Here is an 18148-nt window from a genome sequence, read left to right as displayed (position 1 = left end):
CTCTGATTGAAATCTAGCGTCTCCTTTCACTAGGCATGGAGACAGTGTGCCACAGTGGTATTTAGCACTCCCTGTGACTTGTCCCAATAGAACCCACACAACACGCATTACTACTTTGAAACTATGACAGCTGTTAGATCCGCAACTCGGCTTTGCTAGGGAATGAGCTCACAAAGAAGCATATACGTACTTATCACAATTTCTTTATATGTCCGTAAGTATATTGCGATACAATCGACTCCTTTGTAATGAGATGGTTTTATTTTGTGCATTTTGCAACATTATCCTGAGGAGGTAGCCTCAGTTTTCCTGGGACTACCAAAGGATCCACAGCAGGAAAGGGTCAGAGCCCCCCTGCCCGGGGCCCTGTCCCTGGGGACGGTGCTGAGGGCTGAGGCGCTGATGTGACAAGCCAATGACTGTGCCTGCGTCTCCCTCTCTCCTCCCTCTCTCTCCACCCTGCTTAGTGGGTTGCCTCTGCTGGTCTGAAGATCCCTCGCTGACCCTCCGGTCCTTTCCTTCCAGTGTGGCCACCTGGTTTCTTCTAGACTCAGGGGAATTTCCTCCAGACCTTAGGTCTGTAAGCAGAACTAAATTCCTAAGGTAGCTTCAAGGGTCAGGGAAGCCTGGAAAATTTGAGGACCCGTGGCTGATTCTGTTAGGGAAATGGTCATGTCATTAACCCCTAGTGTCCAAGGCAACCCCAAGACGAGGGAGGGTAAAATACCAGACGAGATGAGAAGAAGACAATGAGAAAGGCAGGCTGGGCACTCCAAGGTGCTCCTGAGGGTGTGGATGGCGAGGGGGCACGAGAGGAGCTGCCCCTCTGTCACCTGGAAGGGCACCTGGACCCCAGGCGACACCCTGGGCCCGAAGACAGGGGCGCATCCAGCCCAAATGTGCTCTCTCTGTCCTTGGGAAGCCCAATCCTTCTCCACACCCTCTCTTTTTTCTCCGCCCTTCCCCATCTCTCTGTTCCTTCAGGGAATTCACTAAGGAGCGGGAGAAGGCCAAGTCCAGGGGAACCTTCCAAAAGCTCCGGGAGAAGCAGCAGCTGGAAGAGGACCTCCGGGGCTACATGAGCTGGATCACGCAGGGCGAGGTCATGGACGTTGAGGACTTGAGAGAAGGTTCGGGCCCAAAGGCATAGTCAGCATGCCCTCCCCACCCCTGAGCGGCCCCTCGCGGTCGGCTCCCAGAGACGGCACTGCGTCACGTCGCCCTTCCGGCAGGTAGACTGTTGCCATTTTGCAGGTGAGAAAACTCAGGCCCTTAGAGGGTGAGTGACCCAACTTAAGCCTTACGGCTCGAAATGATGGCATCCGGGTGTGCCCGGGGCTCCTCCTGAAGTCCAGAGTGCCATGCTGCCTGCCCACAGCCGCCCCTCCCCTGCAAGTGTGGGCTCTTCCTCGGGCAGCTCGGGAAAACGCAGAGCCATCCAGGCCCACTAGGGCCTGTGGTCACAGGTGCCTCCAGCCAATGGCCCCTTTTCCAGGTGTGCCCGGCCTAGGTGTGTCCAGCCCGGAGGGGTCCCAAAGACTGGCCCAGCTTTTCTCTCTTGTTCCCAGGGAAGCTGTCTCTGGATGAAGGAGGCTCTGACGCGGAGAGCCTGTATGAAATCGAGGGCTTGAACAAAATCATCCAGTTTGTGTAAGTATCTGCCCTTCACCCCAGGGTCCTCCCAGACTCAGAACTCCCCGAGACATGGAGTTAGAACCCATGTGCTGTTCCCCATGTACTGTTAGAACCCACTTACTAGCTTTAGAGTCACATGCCCCATCCCTCAGCACCATCAGAGGGCACTCAGCAGATCACCTGCTTCTACAGCACACAGGGAAGGGACTGGGAGCCTGCCAGGAGGCAAGGAGAGGATTTGGCTGCTGCCCTCTGATGAGAGTCGAGTCGGTGGGCTAATTAGTTCTGGAAACCTCTGCTCGGGAAGAGGGAAGGTGTGCGTTGCAAAGAGGTGGCATGGAGAGCTTTGCAGGCAGGAGGCTGGCCGGCCAGGGGTCTGGAGACAGGGGGACACTCCAGGCTCAAGTGCCTTTGTCTCAAGAGGAAGCTGTATTTGTTTGGTTGGCTGCTTCCTTTTACAAATCCATACGTAACCGTGATTTTGAAAGCCCAATGGTAGAGAAATACATCAAAGAAAAGATGAAGGTCCCACTGCCCTGCAAAGAGGTAACCATGGTAACAGATGGCTATCCCTCCAAGACCTTTGCTATGCTTTTATCTCTCTTACACACACACACCCACACACACACACACACACACACACACGCCAGGTTTTTTGTTTTGCTTGCCTTTTTACATGACAGGGGTCTTTACGTTAACTACCGTCCCAACAGAACCCAGAACAGTGCCCAACATAGACTACATACTGCCAAATATTTGATAAATAAATGAATATGATACACATAGCATCTATGAACACTTTTAACTTAAAATCGTCTATTTAGGGCAGCCTCATACATACACACCCATCTTGGTGTTTTTAAGACTTTAATTTTTTTAAGGTTCACGGCTTAATTTTTTTAAGGTTCACAGACAACTCTGTTGTTGTCTCATATCCCCCCGCCACCACACGGGCACAGCTCACTCATCACCAGCCCCCACCAGAATGGGACAGTTGTTACACCTGATGCACCTGGTTTACGCTAGGGCTCACTCTTGGTGCCGTGCCTTCATCCCGTGGGCTTGGGCAAATATGAAATGACAGGGACCCATCCATCATTATAAAATCATACACGGTATCTTCACTGCCCTAAAAATCGTCTGTACTCTGACTGCTCATCCTTCCCCCACCGCCCCCGCCCCCCCACCCCAGCCACTAACCACTGATCTTTTTACTGTCTCCATAGCTCTGCCTTTTCCAGAACGTCACATAGTTAGAATCGTACAGTACGTAGGACTTTCAGACTGGCTTCTTTCACTTAGTGATGGGCAATTAAGTTTCCTCTGTGTCTTTGTGGCTTGATGGTCCACACACCTTCATTTGGTATGTCTTTGGATGTGAAGTATTTCACGGTATGAATATACCATAAGATATTTAACCTTTGCAATTTTTGACAACACAAACGCGCCACAGGAACAGTTGTACCTAAGTATGAACATTTCTGCTGGGCCGATTCCTAGAAATGGAATTGCTGGGTCGAAGAGTATGTAGATTTTAAAACCTTGGTCGGCGTTGCCAAATGATTCTCCAAGGCGGTTGCAGTGGCTGTGACAGTGCCCTTTCCACACCCTCACCAACACCAGATATGATTCATCTGTTACAGAATTTGCTTTTATAATGAGCAAAGTGAGGCCTCCCAGTGTGCTCTAACTAAAATTAAAGTATGTGGAGCCCCCATAGGATACTGGGCACAGTGCCAACTAAGCATTGTACTCGCATAATCTCTAATCCCCTCTGAGGCTGGCATCGTTATTATTCTCCTTTGAAAAGAGGAAGAGCTTCGCTAGTAAGAGGCAAGATTTTAAATCAGTCTGGCTCTGCAGTTCTTGCCCTGAGCGTCTCCCATGTGGCCAGAGAGTGGGCCATCAGGCTAAGTAGGGCTGCGGTCTGGCCCAAAGCAACCGCAGGAAGGAGGGAGCTTGGAGTAAAGCAGCTCTTTGACTCCGTCCTCCTCTTCTCTCCCAGCCGCCACTGGAGGCAGTGGAACCGCATCTTTCGCTGGAAGTGCCACGATGTGATCAAGTCCAGAGTCTTCTATTGGCTGGTGATCCTGGTCGTTGCCCTCAACACCCTGTCTATCGCCTCAGAGCACCACAACCAGCCTCTCTGGTTGACCCATTTGCAAGGTGAGACAGAACAGAGTGAAGCCAGGAAGGGGACAGATGTGGCCGACGGCCAAAGCCAGCCGGTAGCACCTCAGGTTTTGCAGAAGACGTCAAGCAGATATTGACATTGTTTTCTGGAAATTATAGGCTGGTAGTATTTTTCCTCCTGGCATTACCGGGGGCAGTAACAGCAGCTCACTGGAAAGCCTCCAACCACGCACCCAGGTGTCTGGTTAAATTATTACAATTTCAGACACCGACATGAGGATTACCGGCAATCTGAAACTGCAAACATCCGGGTTCGAATTCTACTCCCCAAAGAGCAATCTTTCACCAACTATTTATTGCATGCATACTACATAGGTAAGGCACAGAGAAAGAACCCAGGATGCAGAGAGAATCAATATGCCGTTCTTGCCTTCCAGGAAACTTACTTGGCCAGAGGAGAAGACAGATGCTAATGAGTAATGCCAAGTCCATATAGGGAGGGCAACAGTAGAAGCAGCTGTAAGATAGCAAGAGAAGGATTACAGGGGAGGAGATGCTGGCGCATCTCCCACATGATGTAGGGATCCTAAGCTAAGAGTGCAAGAATTAAAATCTGGGCGTCACTGGCAGGGGTGGCAATAGAAGCTATAGCCTTAGAAGACATCACCAGATCACCAGAGGATGGTATATACTAAATGTAGAGCTCAAGGTCAGCATTCAGTGATTAGGTAAAGAATTGCATCTGCAGAGGAGGCTTGGGAGAAGCAGGCGAAGCAGAAGAAATCCAGAAGGATATGGTGTCACAGAAGCTAAGGAAAGAGGATATTTGAAAAAAGCCAGGCTGGTCAACCGTGCCCCGTGCTTCCAGGAGCTCAGGAAAATTGCAGGTTAAAACACCCATTGGATTTGGTGACCTGAAAGTCGTGCCCCTGAGAGAGTTTGTTGGTGGAGCGACCAGGTGGACCCAGTTAGGTATGAGTTAAAGGGTCAACGGGGCAGGGCAGGGTGTGAAGAGGTGAAGAGATCCAAGAAGATAACCTTTTGCTGCGTGTGGCCGTGATAGGGAGGAGAGAGCCAGAGCAGGAGCTGCTTGGGGGGTGGGGTGGGTGGAAATGGGAGAGACTTCCGCATTTTTTAAAACGGCGATGGGAGAATCCGCTTGAAAGGAGAAGTGAAGCACACGGGAGAGAAAAGAGATGGTTGACGGTGGGTTTCGCCAGGTGGGGGTCAGGGGGCAAAGCCTAGGTGGACGGGCCGGCTCTGGCAAGGTGGGGGGACCCCTCCTCCCGCAGGAGAAGGGATGTGTACGGTAAGCAGAGTGGGGCAGAGCCCGATTAACTTGAATGAAATCAAAAGCAACAGAATTCGGTTTTGTGAAAACACGGACCGGTGGCGCTTCTCGGGCGTCTGCCTCGGCGTTCCTCCGATGGGCAAACATTCCCCGGGTTCTCCTGGGCTGGGGGGGGGTTGGGGAGCAGAACAGGGACGGTGCTTTGGGAGCGCGTGAGGGGGTCCCGGGTGGGGGGCGTGGCCAAGGCAAAGTCCCCGCGGCAGGGGGCGGGCAAGAGGGGCGCTGAGGCCCGGCCGCCCACCCCGCAGACGTTGCCAACCGCGTGCTGCTGGCCCTCTTCGCCGTCGAGATGCTGCTGAAGATGTGCGGGCTGGGCCTGCGCCAGTATTTCATGTCCATCTTCAACCGCTTCGACTGCTTCGTGGTGTGCAGCGGCGTCCTGGAGCTGCTGCTGGTGCAGTCAGGTGCCATGACGCCCCTGGGCATCTCCGTGCTGCGCTGCATCCGCCTCCTGCGGATCTTCAAGATCACCAAGTGAGCGCGGGGCTGGCGGGGGCGCCTCCAGGGGGGCGGGGGGGGGGTGGGCGCCGCTCGTCTCCACCGGTGACCGTCTGCCTTCAGGTACTGGACGTCGCTGAGCAACCTGGTGGCATCCCTGCTCAACTCCATCCGCTCCATCGCCTCCCTGCTGCTGCTGCTTTTCCTCTTCATCATCATCTTCGCCCTGCTGGGCATGCAGCTCTTCGGGGGCAGGTACGACTTCGAGGACACGGAGGTGCGGCGCAGCAACTTTGACAACTTCCCGCAGGCCCTCATCAGCGTCTTCCAGGTAGGCCGTGCGGCAGGAGCTGAATCCCACTTCTTGTCCTTGGGGATCGGCGTGGGCATCACCTCCTCCAGGAAGCCTTCTGCGATCTGCTGGTTTGAGTTCAAGGTCCCTCTGCGGGTCCCCTCACCCCCTGTCTTCTCTCTACTGTGAGCCTCCCTCACCCTCCCGAGGCTAGGAGCTGTGCCCAGGTTGTCCTATTTGCCTGTGTCCCCGGTGCCAAGCGGAGCGCTGGCCCATAGTAGGATCACTGATACCAAACGAATGGAGTCGCAGGGTCTGCTTTCTCTCTCACGCGCTACCCACATCACTCCCCTGTGTCGGAGCCAGCACCCACGAGGAACATCACCTCGTTGGTACCAGTGGGGAGGCCGGCGTGTGGCAATCAGTTGGTCTTAAAGATGACGTCACCCTCTCTTTCTTCCATTCACCCGAGGGCTGGTCCGGTGTCATGCCTTAGAAGACACTTGACATTTCACACTGTTTCGGGAGGCTGGAATGCCAGGAGGCATGGGTGGGCGTAGTACAGGTAGGCCTGGGCATTAGGGACAGAGCACAGGGATGTGGCGACCCCACGGCCAAACTCCTTGGCCCACTTTCGACCACTGGGGGAGAGGCCAGAAGAGCAGGGACCTTTCGTCCTGGCCGTGAATGAAGAGAGGAAAGGTTTAGGGGAACTGACAGAGTTGGAGGGGGCCTTTTGGGCAGTGTGGTCCCGACAGAAGACTCTCAAGTCCATCCGCGTCCCTCTACCCCAGTGCTCCCTGTCCCTCTAGGTCCTAACAGGTGAAGACTGGAATTCTGTGATGTACAACGGGATCATGGCCTACGGCGGGCCGTCCTACCCTGGGGTGCTCGTGTGCATTTATTTCATCATCCTTTTTGTCTGTGGCAATTGTATCCCCTTGGGAGCAGGGCGCAGAAAAGAGCGGAGGGAGGGGGTTGGGACGGGCGGGGGCTTACAATGCGGGTCAAGGGTACCCACTTGCCAGGCACCGGGCCCTCTGGCTGGAGGGGAGCTCCCAGGCTCATGGAGGGGGCAGGGGGATGGGACGTAGCATATGGCAAGTGCAGGTCGAGCTGTAGGATAATTCCTTCCACCAGGAAAGGGGAAGGACCACAGAGGTGACTGGTTACAGGTGGGAGGATTTCATCCCAAAGAGGCTGGTGAGCCTGGAACAAGGCAGGAGCAAGAACAGGTCTGGTGGAGGGGCCGTGACGTTGGTGGGCAGCCTCCTCCACAGGTTCGGAGGCAGGCAGGGAGGAACCAGGGAGCAGGCAGACCGAGAATGAGATGGGCAGTGGGGAGGGCGAGGTGGACGGGGCAGACAGAGCCGGCAGTGCCCGGGGTTCTGGTGCCGGCACCGTGGAATTTGATATGAGTAGCGGGGAGGGAGGGAACCAGTGGTCCTTGAGCTTATGTGCACTGAGCACATGACTCTCAGTTACAGCGCCTCACGGGCGCCCCACAAAGCCCCCCGAGAGAGCTGGGATCAGTCCTGGGCAGGAAATGGACGGTACTCAAGGCCCATCATGGGCACCCTCTGCAGTCAGGCTCCCCTGGGGATGCTTGTCCGTGTCCTTGGGCCCATGCCATCCCATGGGGTAACTGGCAAGAAGAACTCCAACACCCCACCAAGGAAGCAGGGTTGTCGTGCCAACCCACGGGCAGGGTGAGACTCCGGCCCCCCAGGTCTCCCTTTCATCCACAACCCAAGACTCCTTAGCCGGACACCCTCAGATATCCTGCTCAATGTCTTCCTGGCCATCGCTGTGGACAACCTGGCTGAGGCAGAGAGCCTGACTTCTGCCCAGAAGGCCAAAGCTGAGGAGAGAAAACGCAGGAAGATGTCCAAGTGAGTGCTGCATCCTCAGAAGGGAGGGACCTGGCATGCCTGATGGTGACCTCCTAGCTCTGGGCAGGTGGCTCCTTGGAGCCCGATGAGCAGAGGCTGTGCCACAGTGACACCTGCCCCAGTGGGCAGGCTTCTGCAACCAGCGTGCATAGGGATGGCTGAAGTCCTATGAGGTGTCCCTGGGCGCAGAATTGGAGGCAGTTGGTCTCTAGACAGGCCTCAGGAAATGTGATGGCAGAGCCAGGCAGGTGGGACCAGGGAACCCTGGTGGAGAGTTCTAGAAATTCAACCAGTCCTGCCACGGAGTCCCTGCACTTCTTGAAGGGAGACATTTCCCTTTGCTGCCCCCTGGCCTTGTTGTATGTGAAGTGGTGGTTGACTTCTCAGGTCTTTTACACCTTTCTCCATCTGCTGGTTGGAGAACCATACTTAATGGTTCTAGACAAAAGTCCTGCTTCCTCCAGTGCCCATGCCTGCGGGAATGGTATGCATAGTCTGGGGAGAGGCAGGATAGGAAGAGAAAGAGAGCAATGTAATCCAGACACTTCCAAAGAGTTGAGCCCCGTCTTGAACCAAATCATGCTCCCACACTGTGAATTCTTTATGAACTAGGCACAAAACCATTTTTCACCCATTTACCCTTCAGTGAACATTGAGCGTAGCTGACCAGCAAGCCGTATGTAGTCATGGCCCCAAGCTGGGCATCATGCCCTTTCATCACAGGGAAAGGGCTTGCCCAGGGCTATAGTCCCTCCCATTTGGCGGTCTACACTGCTCCATCCTCCACAGAGTCCCCTGAGTCCTTGGTGTGGGATCCCCTTGAGGATGCCATTAGACTAAGCAGATCCCTGAGAACTTTCTAGTTGGGCTTCCACTGTGGGATTTCTTTCTTTCTTTCTTTCTTTCTTTCTTTCTTTCTTTCTTTCTTTCTTTCTTTCTTTCTTCCTTCCTTCCTTCCTTCCTTCCTTCCTCTTTCTTTCTTTCTTTCTTTCTTTCTTTCTTTCTTTCTTTCTTTCTTTCTTTCTTTCTTTCTTTCTTTCTTTCTTTCTTTCTTTCTTTCTTTCTTTCTTTCTTTCTTTCTTTCTTTCTTTCTTTTTAACTTAGGGGTCTTCCAGATAAGTCAGAGGAAGAGAAATCAGTGATGGCCAAGAAGCTGGAACAGAAACCCAAGGGTGAAGGCATCCCTACCACCGCCAAGGTGAGCATCGTGTGGGGTATCTTCAGAGGCAGGATGGGGAGGGACTCTACAAGTCCTCTGGTTTCACCTCCATGACTTAGGGTGCTGGTGGGTGGGTAGGAATGTGGAAAGGGGCAATCTGCCTGGTTATCAGCCAGGTGAGGACATCTGTCTCCACTCTACTGGAGGGAGAGTAAATCGCTACCCTCCCACAAGGAATCCTTTATACTGAGAGGCATAGATGCCCCACTCTGGGAACCAGACTTCCTCAGAGTCCCGGGTTCCCACCCCAGTCAAAGTGTCCCCCTCACGACTTGACACCCCTGTTCCATTGAGAGACCCAGACTGGCTTCCCATCACTTCCTGATTGTTCCAGCCTGGCTCTGCTCAAACTTTCTGGAAATGGTGGAAGCAGAGGTCCAACGGTTGGAGAATTGGGCCCCAGGGAACTAAACAGGGGATGCCGTGCACAGGCTCAGACAGTCTGAGGTCTTGGCAACTTGTGTGACCTTTCTAGGCTTGGCTTCTCATTCATAAAAAAGGAATGATCCTACATGACCTATCCCCCAGGCTGTAGGGAGGACTGAGCTGGAGCCTACACTGACCCTCCAGTCAATGACCCTCCAGTAAGCAGAAACTGCAGCTTTTGCTTTTATCCTCATCTTTGTTGTGTTCCTTCCTACAGCTGAAAATCGATGAATTTGAGTCTAATGTCAATGAAGTGAAGGATCCCTACCCCTCAGCTGACTTCCCAGGTGAGGGTCCTGGGACTGCTGGAGGTGTATGCTGGTGTTGATTTCTCCCCGGGGACGATCTCTTGGGTGTTCCCCTTCCTGGATCCTTCCATGAGGGGATCGCAAGACAGAGACCTCCCTTCTGACCTAGTCATGCAAATAAGCCATCTGCCCGTCTGCCTTGTGTCCAGTGCCCACAATGGAAAAAATCCACACATTCTATTTTCATTCAATTCAGCTAGTATTTATTGAGTGCCAGTCACATACTTCGGTACTGAGGACTCCCGTTTTCAAGTTTTCCACTCTGGCCACACAGAGTAGACCATAGATGAGGACCTGTCTGTCTGTGGTGTCAGAGATGGGCAGGTTACTCCCCACCCAGCATCCAGCAGGGCTGGGGCTGGACTGGTACAGGAATAAACAGAACCATGGCTTGCACTGCGGGGAGAATTGAAATGAAGGAGGCAAGCGTAGGGTGGGCAGGAGGGTAATGCACAGCCACAGACAAACTATAAACGTCTCACAAATGTAAGTAACCAGTGGCTGCTGCAGGCGGGAACACATAGGTTCACAGAGGCCGCCTGGCAGAGCCCTGGAGGCCAAAAGCTCTGAGGTCCTCTCTTAGCTCGCTCACGGGTCCTTGGAGCGCTGAGTCACTGGTGTAGTTTCAGGAAATTGTGGAATCAGCTGAGTAGCGTCTGTTTGCCCCGGTGACTCTGAGCTCCGGGTGGGGGGGGGGGGACTTTTTGTGCTCCAAATGGCACAGAGTAGGCACTCAATAAATAGAGTAAGTAAACACATGAAAGAATTTTGCAAAGTGATGTGTGGGGAGAATGGAGCTGATCAAGACAGGGCTAATCATATCTCTTCAAATGTCTGCCAGAAGTGAATAGTTGGGTTTTAAAATAATTCATCTTGAGCCGTTTCATCTAACAACCATCACCTAGCAGGTGGGAGTGGCTGGTGTGCAGGGGAGATGACTGACTCAGGAAATCAGAGGTTAAGGAAAGGGAACAGGGTTGGAAAGAAGGGGGGAGGGTAGACGGTAGAGGGGAGGTGGGGTGAGCATTTGGAAGAGAGCTCTTACCAAAGAGGTTGAATACATTTATTCTGCTTCTTTCCAAAGACGATTTGAAATGGCTTAGGACAAAATGAAGTTAACAAAATGGGCATAGACAAAGGAAAAAAGAAAGCAAATGTTAGTTCTAAGAATTAACACTTTCTCATTATAAGAAGGGAAGAAGGGGGGTTTCTGGTGGAGCTGCGAGCCTGTGCAGGCTGCCACAATGGAGACAGAAGAATCTAGTGGTTCTTTCTTGGCTTCCCCAAGGGGCTCTGCCAGGGGCCAGCAGGGGTAAGGATGAGGTGGCGATGGGGTGAGGGAAACAAGGGCCTGGGAAAGACCTGCATATCGAGGGACACCCCAATTTTCAAAAAAAAAAATTTTTTAATGTTAATTTATTTTTGAGAGAGAGACAGAGACAGAGCATGAGCAGGGGAGGGGCAGGGAGCGAGGGAGACACAGAATCGGAAGCAGCCTCCAGGCTCCGAGCTGTCAGCACAGAGCCCGACGCAGGGCTCAAACTCACGAACCGTAAGATCGTGACCTGAGCTTAAGTGGGATGCTTAACCAACTGAGTCACCCAGGTCCCCCCGCCCCATTTTTTTAATGTTTTTAAGTGTTTATTTTTGAGAGACAGAGACAGATCACAAGTGGGGGAGGGGCAGAGAGCGAGGGAGACACAGAATCTGAAACAGGCTCCAGGCTCTGAGCCATCAGCACAGAGCCCAACAGAGGGACAGCCCAACTTTGGACAGTGCCCCCAGTCTGATCACTGGAACCTTGGCTCCCCCTGCTAAGCCCAGCTGAGGACCTCAGGTAGTCAGCTGTCTCATGAAGCCATGGGACCTAGCAAGTGAACCTAGAGGGCCTATGTCTTCCTCTTCGATCCCTCCCACCCCGGTATCTGCCTCGGTGCTGAGGACTGGCCGAAGCTCAAGGAATATTGACTTTTTTCCCATGCTGGCAGTTTCTCTCTGAAATGATCATTTTTAGAATTCTAACCCAGGAGAGGAGCTCAGAGCCTATTTATTTCAACAGGCCTCCTTCCCCTGATCGATTTCACAAATTGGGGACCTGAAGCCCAGGAAGGACAGAAACGTAACTAGCATGCACAGCAAGTCAGGGGCAGAGCCTGGACCACAGCTCAGGTCTCATCAGAAGTAGAGACCACCCCCCGCAACCCCCCAGTCTCCCAGCTGTGAGCACTTGGGATGGGGTGAGTCCAGCCCTGAGACAGCAGATGAGACAGCAAGGCTCCTTGACTTTGCTCCTGGCCCCACTTCTGGAAGGTTCTGGGGCTGCCATTTTCCCCTGACGGTTCAAATCTGTTCCCTGAGGGGAAAGGGAGCTGTGTAAACTGGACTCTGCTGACATCCTCGTGCCCTGCCTTGGCCTGCTACCACCTTCACTTGCTGGTTGCTGGGGGTTCGTGGTTGGATTCAGAGCACAGAGACCTGGGGGAGCAGTAAGGTTTGTAAAGACGCCCCCAATGTCTCTCTCTCCCTCCCCGACAGGAGATGATGAGGAAGATGAGCCCGAGATCCCAGTGAGCCCCCGACCACGCCCGCTGGCTGAGCTGCAGCTCAAAGAGAAGGCAGTGCCCATCCCAGAAGCCAGCTCCTTCTTCATTTTCAGCCCCACCAACAAGTGGGTAGTCTCTTGGCTGCTGCGCAGGGTGATTGATGGGGCTCTCGAAGAGGGACGGCTTCTGCTCTAAAAAGGCCCCTTTTGCCGATTCTTTGGGCCTACAGTTACACCATGAGAAAATGACTCTTTTAACTTAAGATCTTGTGCCCTGTTTAAAATGCTGGTGTCTCTGGGAGAAGCGGTGCCTTAAACCCTATCAAATACTGACTCCTAAGAGGGACTGTATATTTTAGTTCCCTTCTGAGGGCAATTTTAGCCAGGATGAGGGGATGAGAACCCGGTGAGGCTGTATTTCTTCCTGGCTTCACACTTTTATACCTTTAAAATCTACATCGCCCGTAGTCTTCAGGGAGTTTCATCTGTCTGCTTCGTGGATGGAGATCGGCCGGGTCCATTCTTTTTGGGGGAAACCAGAGGGTGGTGGAGGAGTACTGGGGGAGGGGACGGGTGGCGGGAGAGGGGGCTAGGGCCGCGCTGAGAGAATGAGGGGCAGGGCCCCTGCGTGTCCAGCCAGAGGACAGTTGAGGTGCGGGCTAGCCTTCTCCACCGAGCCGGGAGGGAGGGTTCCACCGTCTGTGTGTGGGACCGAGGCTGGTGAGGCCCGAGTGCCCAGGGGCTCACAGCTCCCCTGGCCCCCTGGCCATCTTCCCCCAGGATCCGTGTCTTGTGTCATCGCATTGTCAACGCTACCTGGTTCACCAACTTCATCCTTCTTTTCATCCTGCTCAGCAGTGCCGCACTGGCCGCGGAGGACCCCATCCGGGCCGAGTCCGTGAGGAATCAGGTGATGGCAGGCCTGTGCCTTCTGCCAGCTCAGCACCCCTCCCTACCCCAGGCCTCAGCCACCCGGACACCTCCCTCTGGGGCTCCGAGCTCAGCTGTAGGCTCTGTGTGGCCATAGGCATCAGAGTTTCTTAGAGTTTAAATCCCTGGAGGGGTAAGACTGCCCGGTCCGGTCCTGAACTGTCTCAGCGTGTAACGTGACAGGCTCTTGTTGCCTAGTTTTAATGATGATAGTGATGGTGGTGACAGTGATGATGTCATTGTTCGGTTCTTCCTCTCACCGACTTCTCTCTCCCCTGCCCCGTCACCAGATCCTTGGGTATTTCGACATTGCATTCACCTCTGTCTTCACTGTGGAGATTGTCCTCAAGGTGAGTGAAGGCTTGTGGGACAGCCTGGGTGAGTGGTGTCTCCAGGCCAGGATAGCAGACCTCATGTGGCTCCAACTTACATGCCCGGCACTCGCTCACAGGCTGGGTGGCGGGGGTGAGGGAAAAGCAAGAAGAAAGTGGAGAACAGGGAGGGACTCGCGGGACCCAGGAGCAGATGGGGTTTCTGCTCGTAAGCTGGGGCAAGGAGGTGAGCAGGTGCATGGGTGGGGACATGAAGTACGACCAACCTGCAGCTGGGCACCTCTCAGCACAGCTCAGTGAGCACGTCCGCGTCTATAAAGCCTCGGGCATTCCTCCTCCATAGTGAAGGCACAATTAGCCTTAGACCCAGGGAGCCGTGATTTGTTCCTAGACCTTTGTTACCAATGACTAAAAGCCCTCTCCCGGGAATCCCCAGAGAAGTGACCTTTGCCCTAGATGGGTTTCTGGCAGCTCTGTCCGATCGTAGCTCCCCCTTCCTTACCCATAGCACATCACTGCTCTCTCATTCTCGAGGCAGGTACACTGGGTTCACACCATCACCGTGGAGGGTCTCAGAGGCAGAGGGAGGGCCCATCTGGGGCCCAGTAGCCCCAGCCTTCACCTTCATGAATGAAGAAGGGAGAGGGGAGCTTTGCAGAAGGAATAGCCCAGAGCAGGCTGCAACCTGAAATCAGGACAGTTCTTTATTTCAAGGCCTTTGACTACTAAAGCAGTTGAGCAGAGGGATGGTGGCTTCCCTGAGGTCCAAGAGGGCTTCCTGGAGGTGGTGGCATTAGAGGTGGCCAGGAGTTCGTTAGGGAGGGATAACAGGGGCAGTCCAGGAGGACAGAAAATGGCAAATGCATGATGAGAAGGTGGTTCAGACGTGCTCAGAGAGGAGAAAGTGGTCCTTTTGGGCTGGGATATAGCACAGAAAACAGAGCCTGGGAAGGCGAGTTGAGAAGAAATCACCTTGAATGCCAGGAAAGGCTTCAGACTCATCAGACTTCAAGGGCATAGCGTGTTTGCACAAAAGGCCTGGGAGATCATCACAGAGTACACGAAAGAAGCTGAAGGAACAGCGAGAAGGTGGGACAATGGGGAAGGGAGAGGGGTCCGGGCCTGGTGAAGGTCTTCCAGTCCTAAAGGGGCTGTTCAGCCTCACTCAGCAATCCTCAGGGCAGAGGTTACTTCTGAAGAAGCTTCCCAGAGAGGAGGAAGAGGAATTTTATCATGTTCCACAGGGGAGAGAAGGGCCAGGGCTTCCCCACTCTGTGGCCCCGTAGGGAAGGAGACTGGGGTGCCCTATGGCATCTGACCAAAGAGACAAGCTCAGGGAGCAAAGTCTGGTGGAGCTGCCCATGAGAAGTCCTCATGTTTCCAGAACTGGGAGCAGAGAATGGGAGAAAAAGCACTTAGGACACAGCAAGGAGTGGAGTGAAGGGTAGAGACTTCCTGGCAGCCATCTGCCTCTGCAGACTGAGGCAGATCTTCCCTCAGGAAGCCCTTCTTTGTGGGGACACGCCCGTCCCCAAGCTCCCCACTGCCCCCACCCACCCAGGATGCTGGCTTTCCCCACAGATGACGACCTACGGTGCCTTCCTGCACAAGGGCTCCTTCTGCCGCAACTACTTCAACATCCTGGACCTGCTGGTGGTGGCCGTGTCCCTCATCTCCATGGGACTCGAGTGAGCAGTGGCAGGGGCCAGCCCCGGGCGAGGACCCCTCTTCAGAGCAGAGTCCCACCCACTGTTCATTGGTGGGCACCAAGCCGCAAGGAGAGGGATTCTCAGGGCCATTGATGGGGGTCCAGGGTCCCCTAGGGTGTCACCAACTGGACTGAAGTGACAGTGCTTAGCAGGAGGGGCTGCAGTCCCTACCTCTGGGTCGCCCCCAGTCTGATGAGAGAAACAGAGCCTGTAGCCACCCATGGAGGAATCCCTTACTGTGCTGCACCACCGGGCAGGAGGCGGCTTTATCCGGGGGTGGGGTCCTCGCGCAGCCTAAGGGAAGGGTGGGGAACGAGGGGACTGTGTTCAGGCAGAAAGATGGCAGATGTGGAGGACCAGAGGCCGGGGGCAGGTGGAGGGCTGGAGCAGGCTGCCCTCACCCCCCACCCCCCGCCGCCTCCCCCAGGTCCAGCGCCATCTCCGTGGTGAAAATCCTGAGGGTGCTGAGGGTGCTCCGGCCCCTGCGGGCCATCAACAGAGCCAAGGGGCTGAAGGTGAGAGGGCCTGGGTGGGACCCCAGGAGCAGGAAAAGAGAGGCTGCAAGGGCCTGATCCTGGAAACCTCCGCCCAGCCGTTGCTGGGGCACGTGTTGCACCCCCTTTGCCAAACGGGGGTAGGGGTGAGGCTGGGCGGCCATGCTTCCCCACGAAGCTCCCTCTGCCCCCACCTAGCTGGGAGGCAGCAGGGGATAGCAAGGGCGGGATGTTGCTAACCTGGTGTCCCTCCCCAGCACGTGGTGCAGTGTGTGTTTGTGGCCATCCGCACAATCGGGAACATCGTCCTCGTCACCACCCTCCTGCAGTTCATGTTTGCCTGCATCGGCGTCCAGCTTTTCAAGGTGAGCCCCACCTGCCCGGGCAGCTTTGCCCCCCCTTCCGCAGCTCGGGTGCCAGCTCTGAGGCCAAGGCAAGAGCCAGCCCGTTCCCCACCCTCTAAGCAAAGGGAGCCCCAGACTGTGAAAGCAGATGTCCTCGAGTGCACAGAGTTGTGAGGCTAAGCTACCTGGAGTCTGGATGAGGTTTCCTAGGCGATGCCCCTTCGTGGCCCCAGTGGCTCTGCTGGCCACCATGACCGTTGCACCTGCTGTCTTCCTGGCTCTCCGTGGCTTCTCCTTGAGGACCAAGCCCCCTCCCCTACCTGCCGGACCCTGTCAGCCCCCCTCCCCGTTATCAACCTCCCCCACCCCTCCCATCCTGCCAGGCCTGTCTAAAACATGCCCCCTACCTCTAGCCCCCATCCACTCCACCTTCCTCCGTCAGCTGGACTTCAGCACCCCGTGCTTCTGGCCGGTGTGGCTGGCATCATTCATATCTACCAGGAGCTTCTGAGGGAGGGAGGCCATCATTCTACCCTGGGAGCCGCCTCGTTCTGTCCTCACTTTCCTGGGAGGACACAGCTATGCAGTTCCTCTCTAGGAATCAGCCCCGCAAGGCTCCCCTCCCACCGAGCTGGTTTCTGGACGCCTCTGCCCTTCATACCATCTGCAGGACACAGAAATTGGTATCTGAGTACTCCAACACCCTGACATTTCCTTTCATGACCCAAACCGCTGCTGTCCCCCGAAGCATGAAAACCACGATGACGTAACTTCAGTCAGACTTGGCCACTGACATCATCGTACCGTCATTCATTCATTCGACAGCATTTGTGGAGCATTTTTCTCCGAGCCGGCGTCTCGGTTAAGGCCGAGAGGGGGTCATGAAGCAAACCCCACAAGTCCCTCCCTGTGGGCAAGGAGCAGGTTTGGGGGGAGAGCAGTCAAGGTGGGGTTCCCTGATGACCTTAAGGGAGATGCGTCCTGTTGTTTACTGTCCTGGAGGGGTGGAGGCATCCCCTTGGAAACCGCATCCAGACTGAGACAGCTTAGCCTTCAAACCTCAGTTACCATGATTGGCGTGTGACCTTCCCCTCCTAGTTCCAGCAGAGGGCTGCCCCTCCCCTCGAGCCCTGCCCCCTCCTCTACTAGGGGCACTGGGTGTATGTCTCACTCCTCCCTGACCCTGGCACCCAGCCTGGGCCTGGCATATAGGCAGCCCACAAGACATGCTCCCTGGAGGAACGAATGAGCGGCCCCCTCCTCTGGCTCCTGTGTGCCTTCCAGGCAAGAGCGGCTGTCCCTCAACCCCCCAACCCCTGCCCCGACCCCTGTGCTGTAGTCTCTCATCAAAAGACCCCCAGCTCCTGCCCACTCAGATAATGCCCAGACATCAGTTACAAGTGGCATTTTACCCCACGTTTTACCCTGTGGAAACTTCGCATACATTCCACATTACATCAAGAGTTTGCTTCCCATATTAAATTGGGTGTTTTGTTTCAAGTGCCCAGAAACCTGCCCAGTGACAGCTGTGTCCTCTCCCTGCTTCTCCCCCAATGTCACCTGCCTCCCCTTCACCCCTCTGCTCTGGCAACCGTAAAGGGGGATATGGCTGGAACAGCAAAACCCTGCAGCGGGCAGGGCCTCTGTGCCGTCAGCCAGTCCCGTATCCTTGGCTGAGGCAGCTCTTTCTCTGGGCCTTTGAGGGGACTCGACCAGATGCCGTGAACTTCAGGCTTCATGTAGCTCCATTCGGGCCTGGCGATCACTCCTTTTCTTCACACAGACTCTTCTGTGGGTGCCCAGTCTGTGATGTAGACAAAAAGGGAAACTGCTCTGACTGTAATCAGCACAGGGGGGCACAGTGCCCGCCTGTTCAGGCCTCCGAGTGGGGGTGCGGGACCCCCGTTCCACTTTGAGATGATTTGCGCCCTCAAGACCCGGTTGGGCTCCGTCCCTGCAACTCTTACTGTGCCCTGTGTGCCCTGTGGCCGCCCCACTGGCAGGAGAAGGAAGGGGGGGGCAGCCCTTCTTGGTCTCTCATGGGGAGACCTCAAGAGGGCTTCCCGTAGCAATGGGAGGCAGGGGGCTCCCTGAGGGAGGGGC

At 55.0% G+C, this 18148-nt stretch overlaps 1 protein-coding gene across 1 annotated transcript in view; it reads left to right on the top strand.

The window, feature by feature from the left end:
- Positions 1-18148, top strand: part of CACNA1S (calcium voltage-gated channel subunit alpha1 S) — a 64995-nt gene that overhangs the window by 23730 nt on the left and 23117 nt on the right. Inside the window, exons 8-22 of the mRNA XM_042976391.1 lie at positions 985-1130; positions 1569-1650; positions 3641-3801; positions 5368-5593; positions 5681-5888; positions 6662-6782; positions 7627-7741; positions 8846-8939; positions 9604-9673; positions 12230-12362; positions 13017-13146; positions 13457-13516; positions 15080-15186; positions 15635-15722; positions 15959-16066. Coding sequence (XP_042832325.1) covers positions 985-1130; positions 1569-1650; positions 3641-3801; positions 5368-5593; positions 5681-5888; positions 6662-6782; positions 7627-7741; positions 8846-8939; positions 9604-9673; positions 12230-12362; positions 13017-13146; positions 13457-13516; positions 15080-15186; positions 15635-15722; positions 15959-16066 — 1849 coding nt within the window. The remainder of the gene's footprint in view (positions 1-984; positions 1131-1568; positions 1651-3640; positions 3802-5367; positions 5594-5680; positions 5889-6661; positions 6783-7626; positions 7742-8845; positions 8940-9603; positions 9674-12229; positions 12363-13016; positions 13147-13456; positions 13517-15079; positions 15187-15634; positions 15723-15958; positions 16067-18148) is intronic.

The sequence above is a fragment of the Panthera tigris genome, chromosome F3 (assembly GCF_018350195.1).
Source record: "Panthera tigris isolate Pti1 chromosome F3, P.tigris_Pti1_mat1.1, whole genome shotgun sequence".
NCBI classification, from domain to species: domain Eukaryota; kingdom Metazoa; phylum Chordata; class Mammalia; order Carnivora; family Felidae; genus Panthera; species Panthera tigris.
Note: the sequence above shows the minus strand (reverse complement) of the source record. Positions and strands in the feature narration are given on the sequence as shown.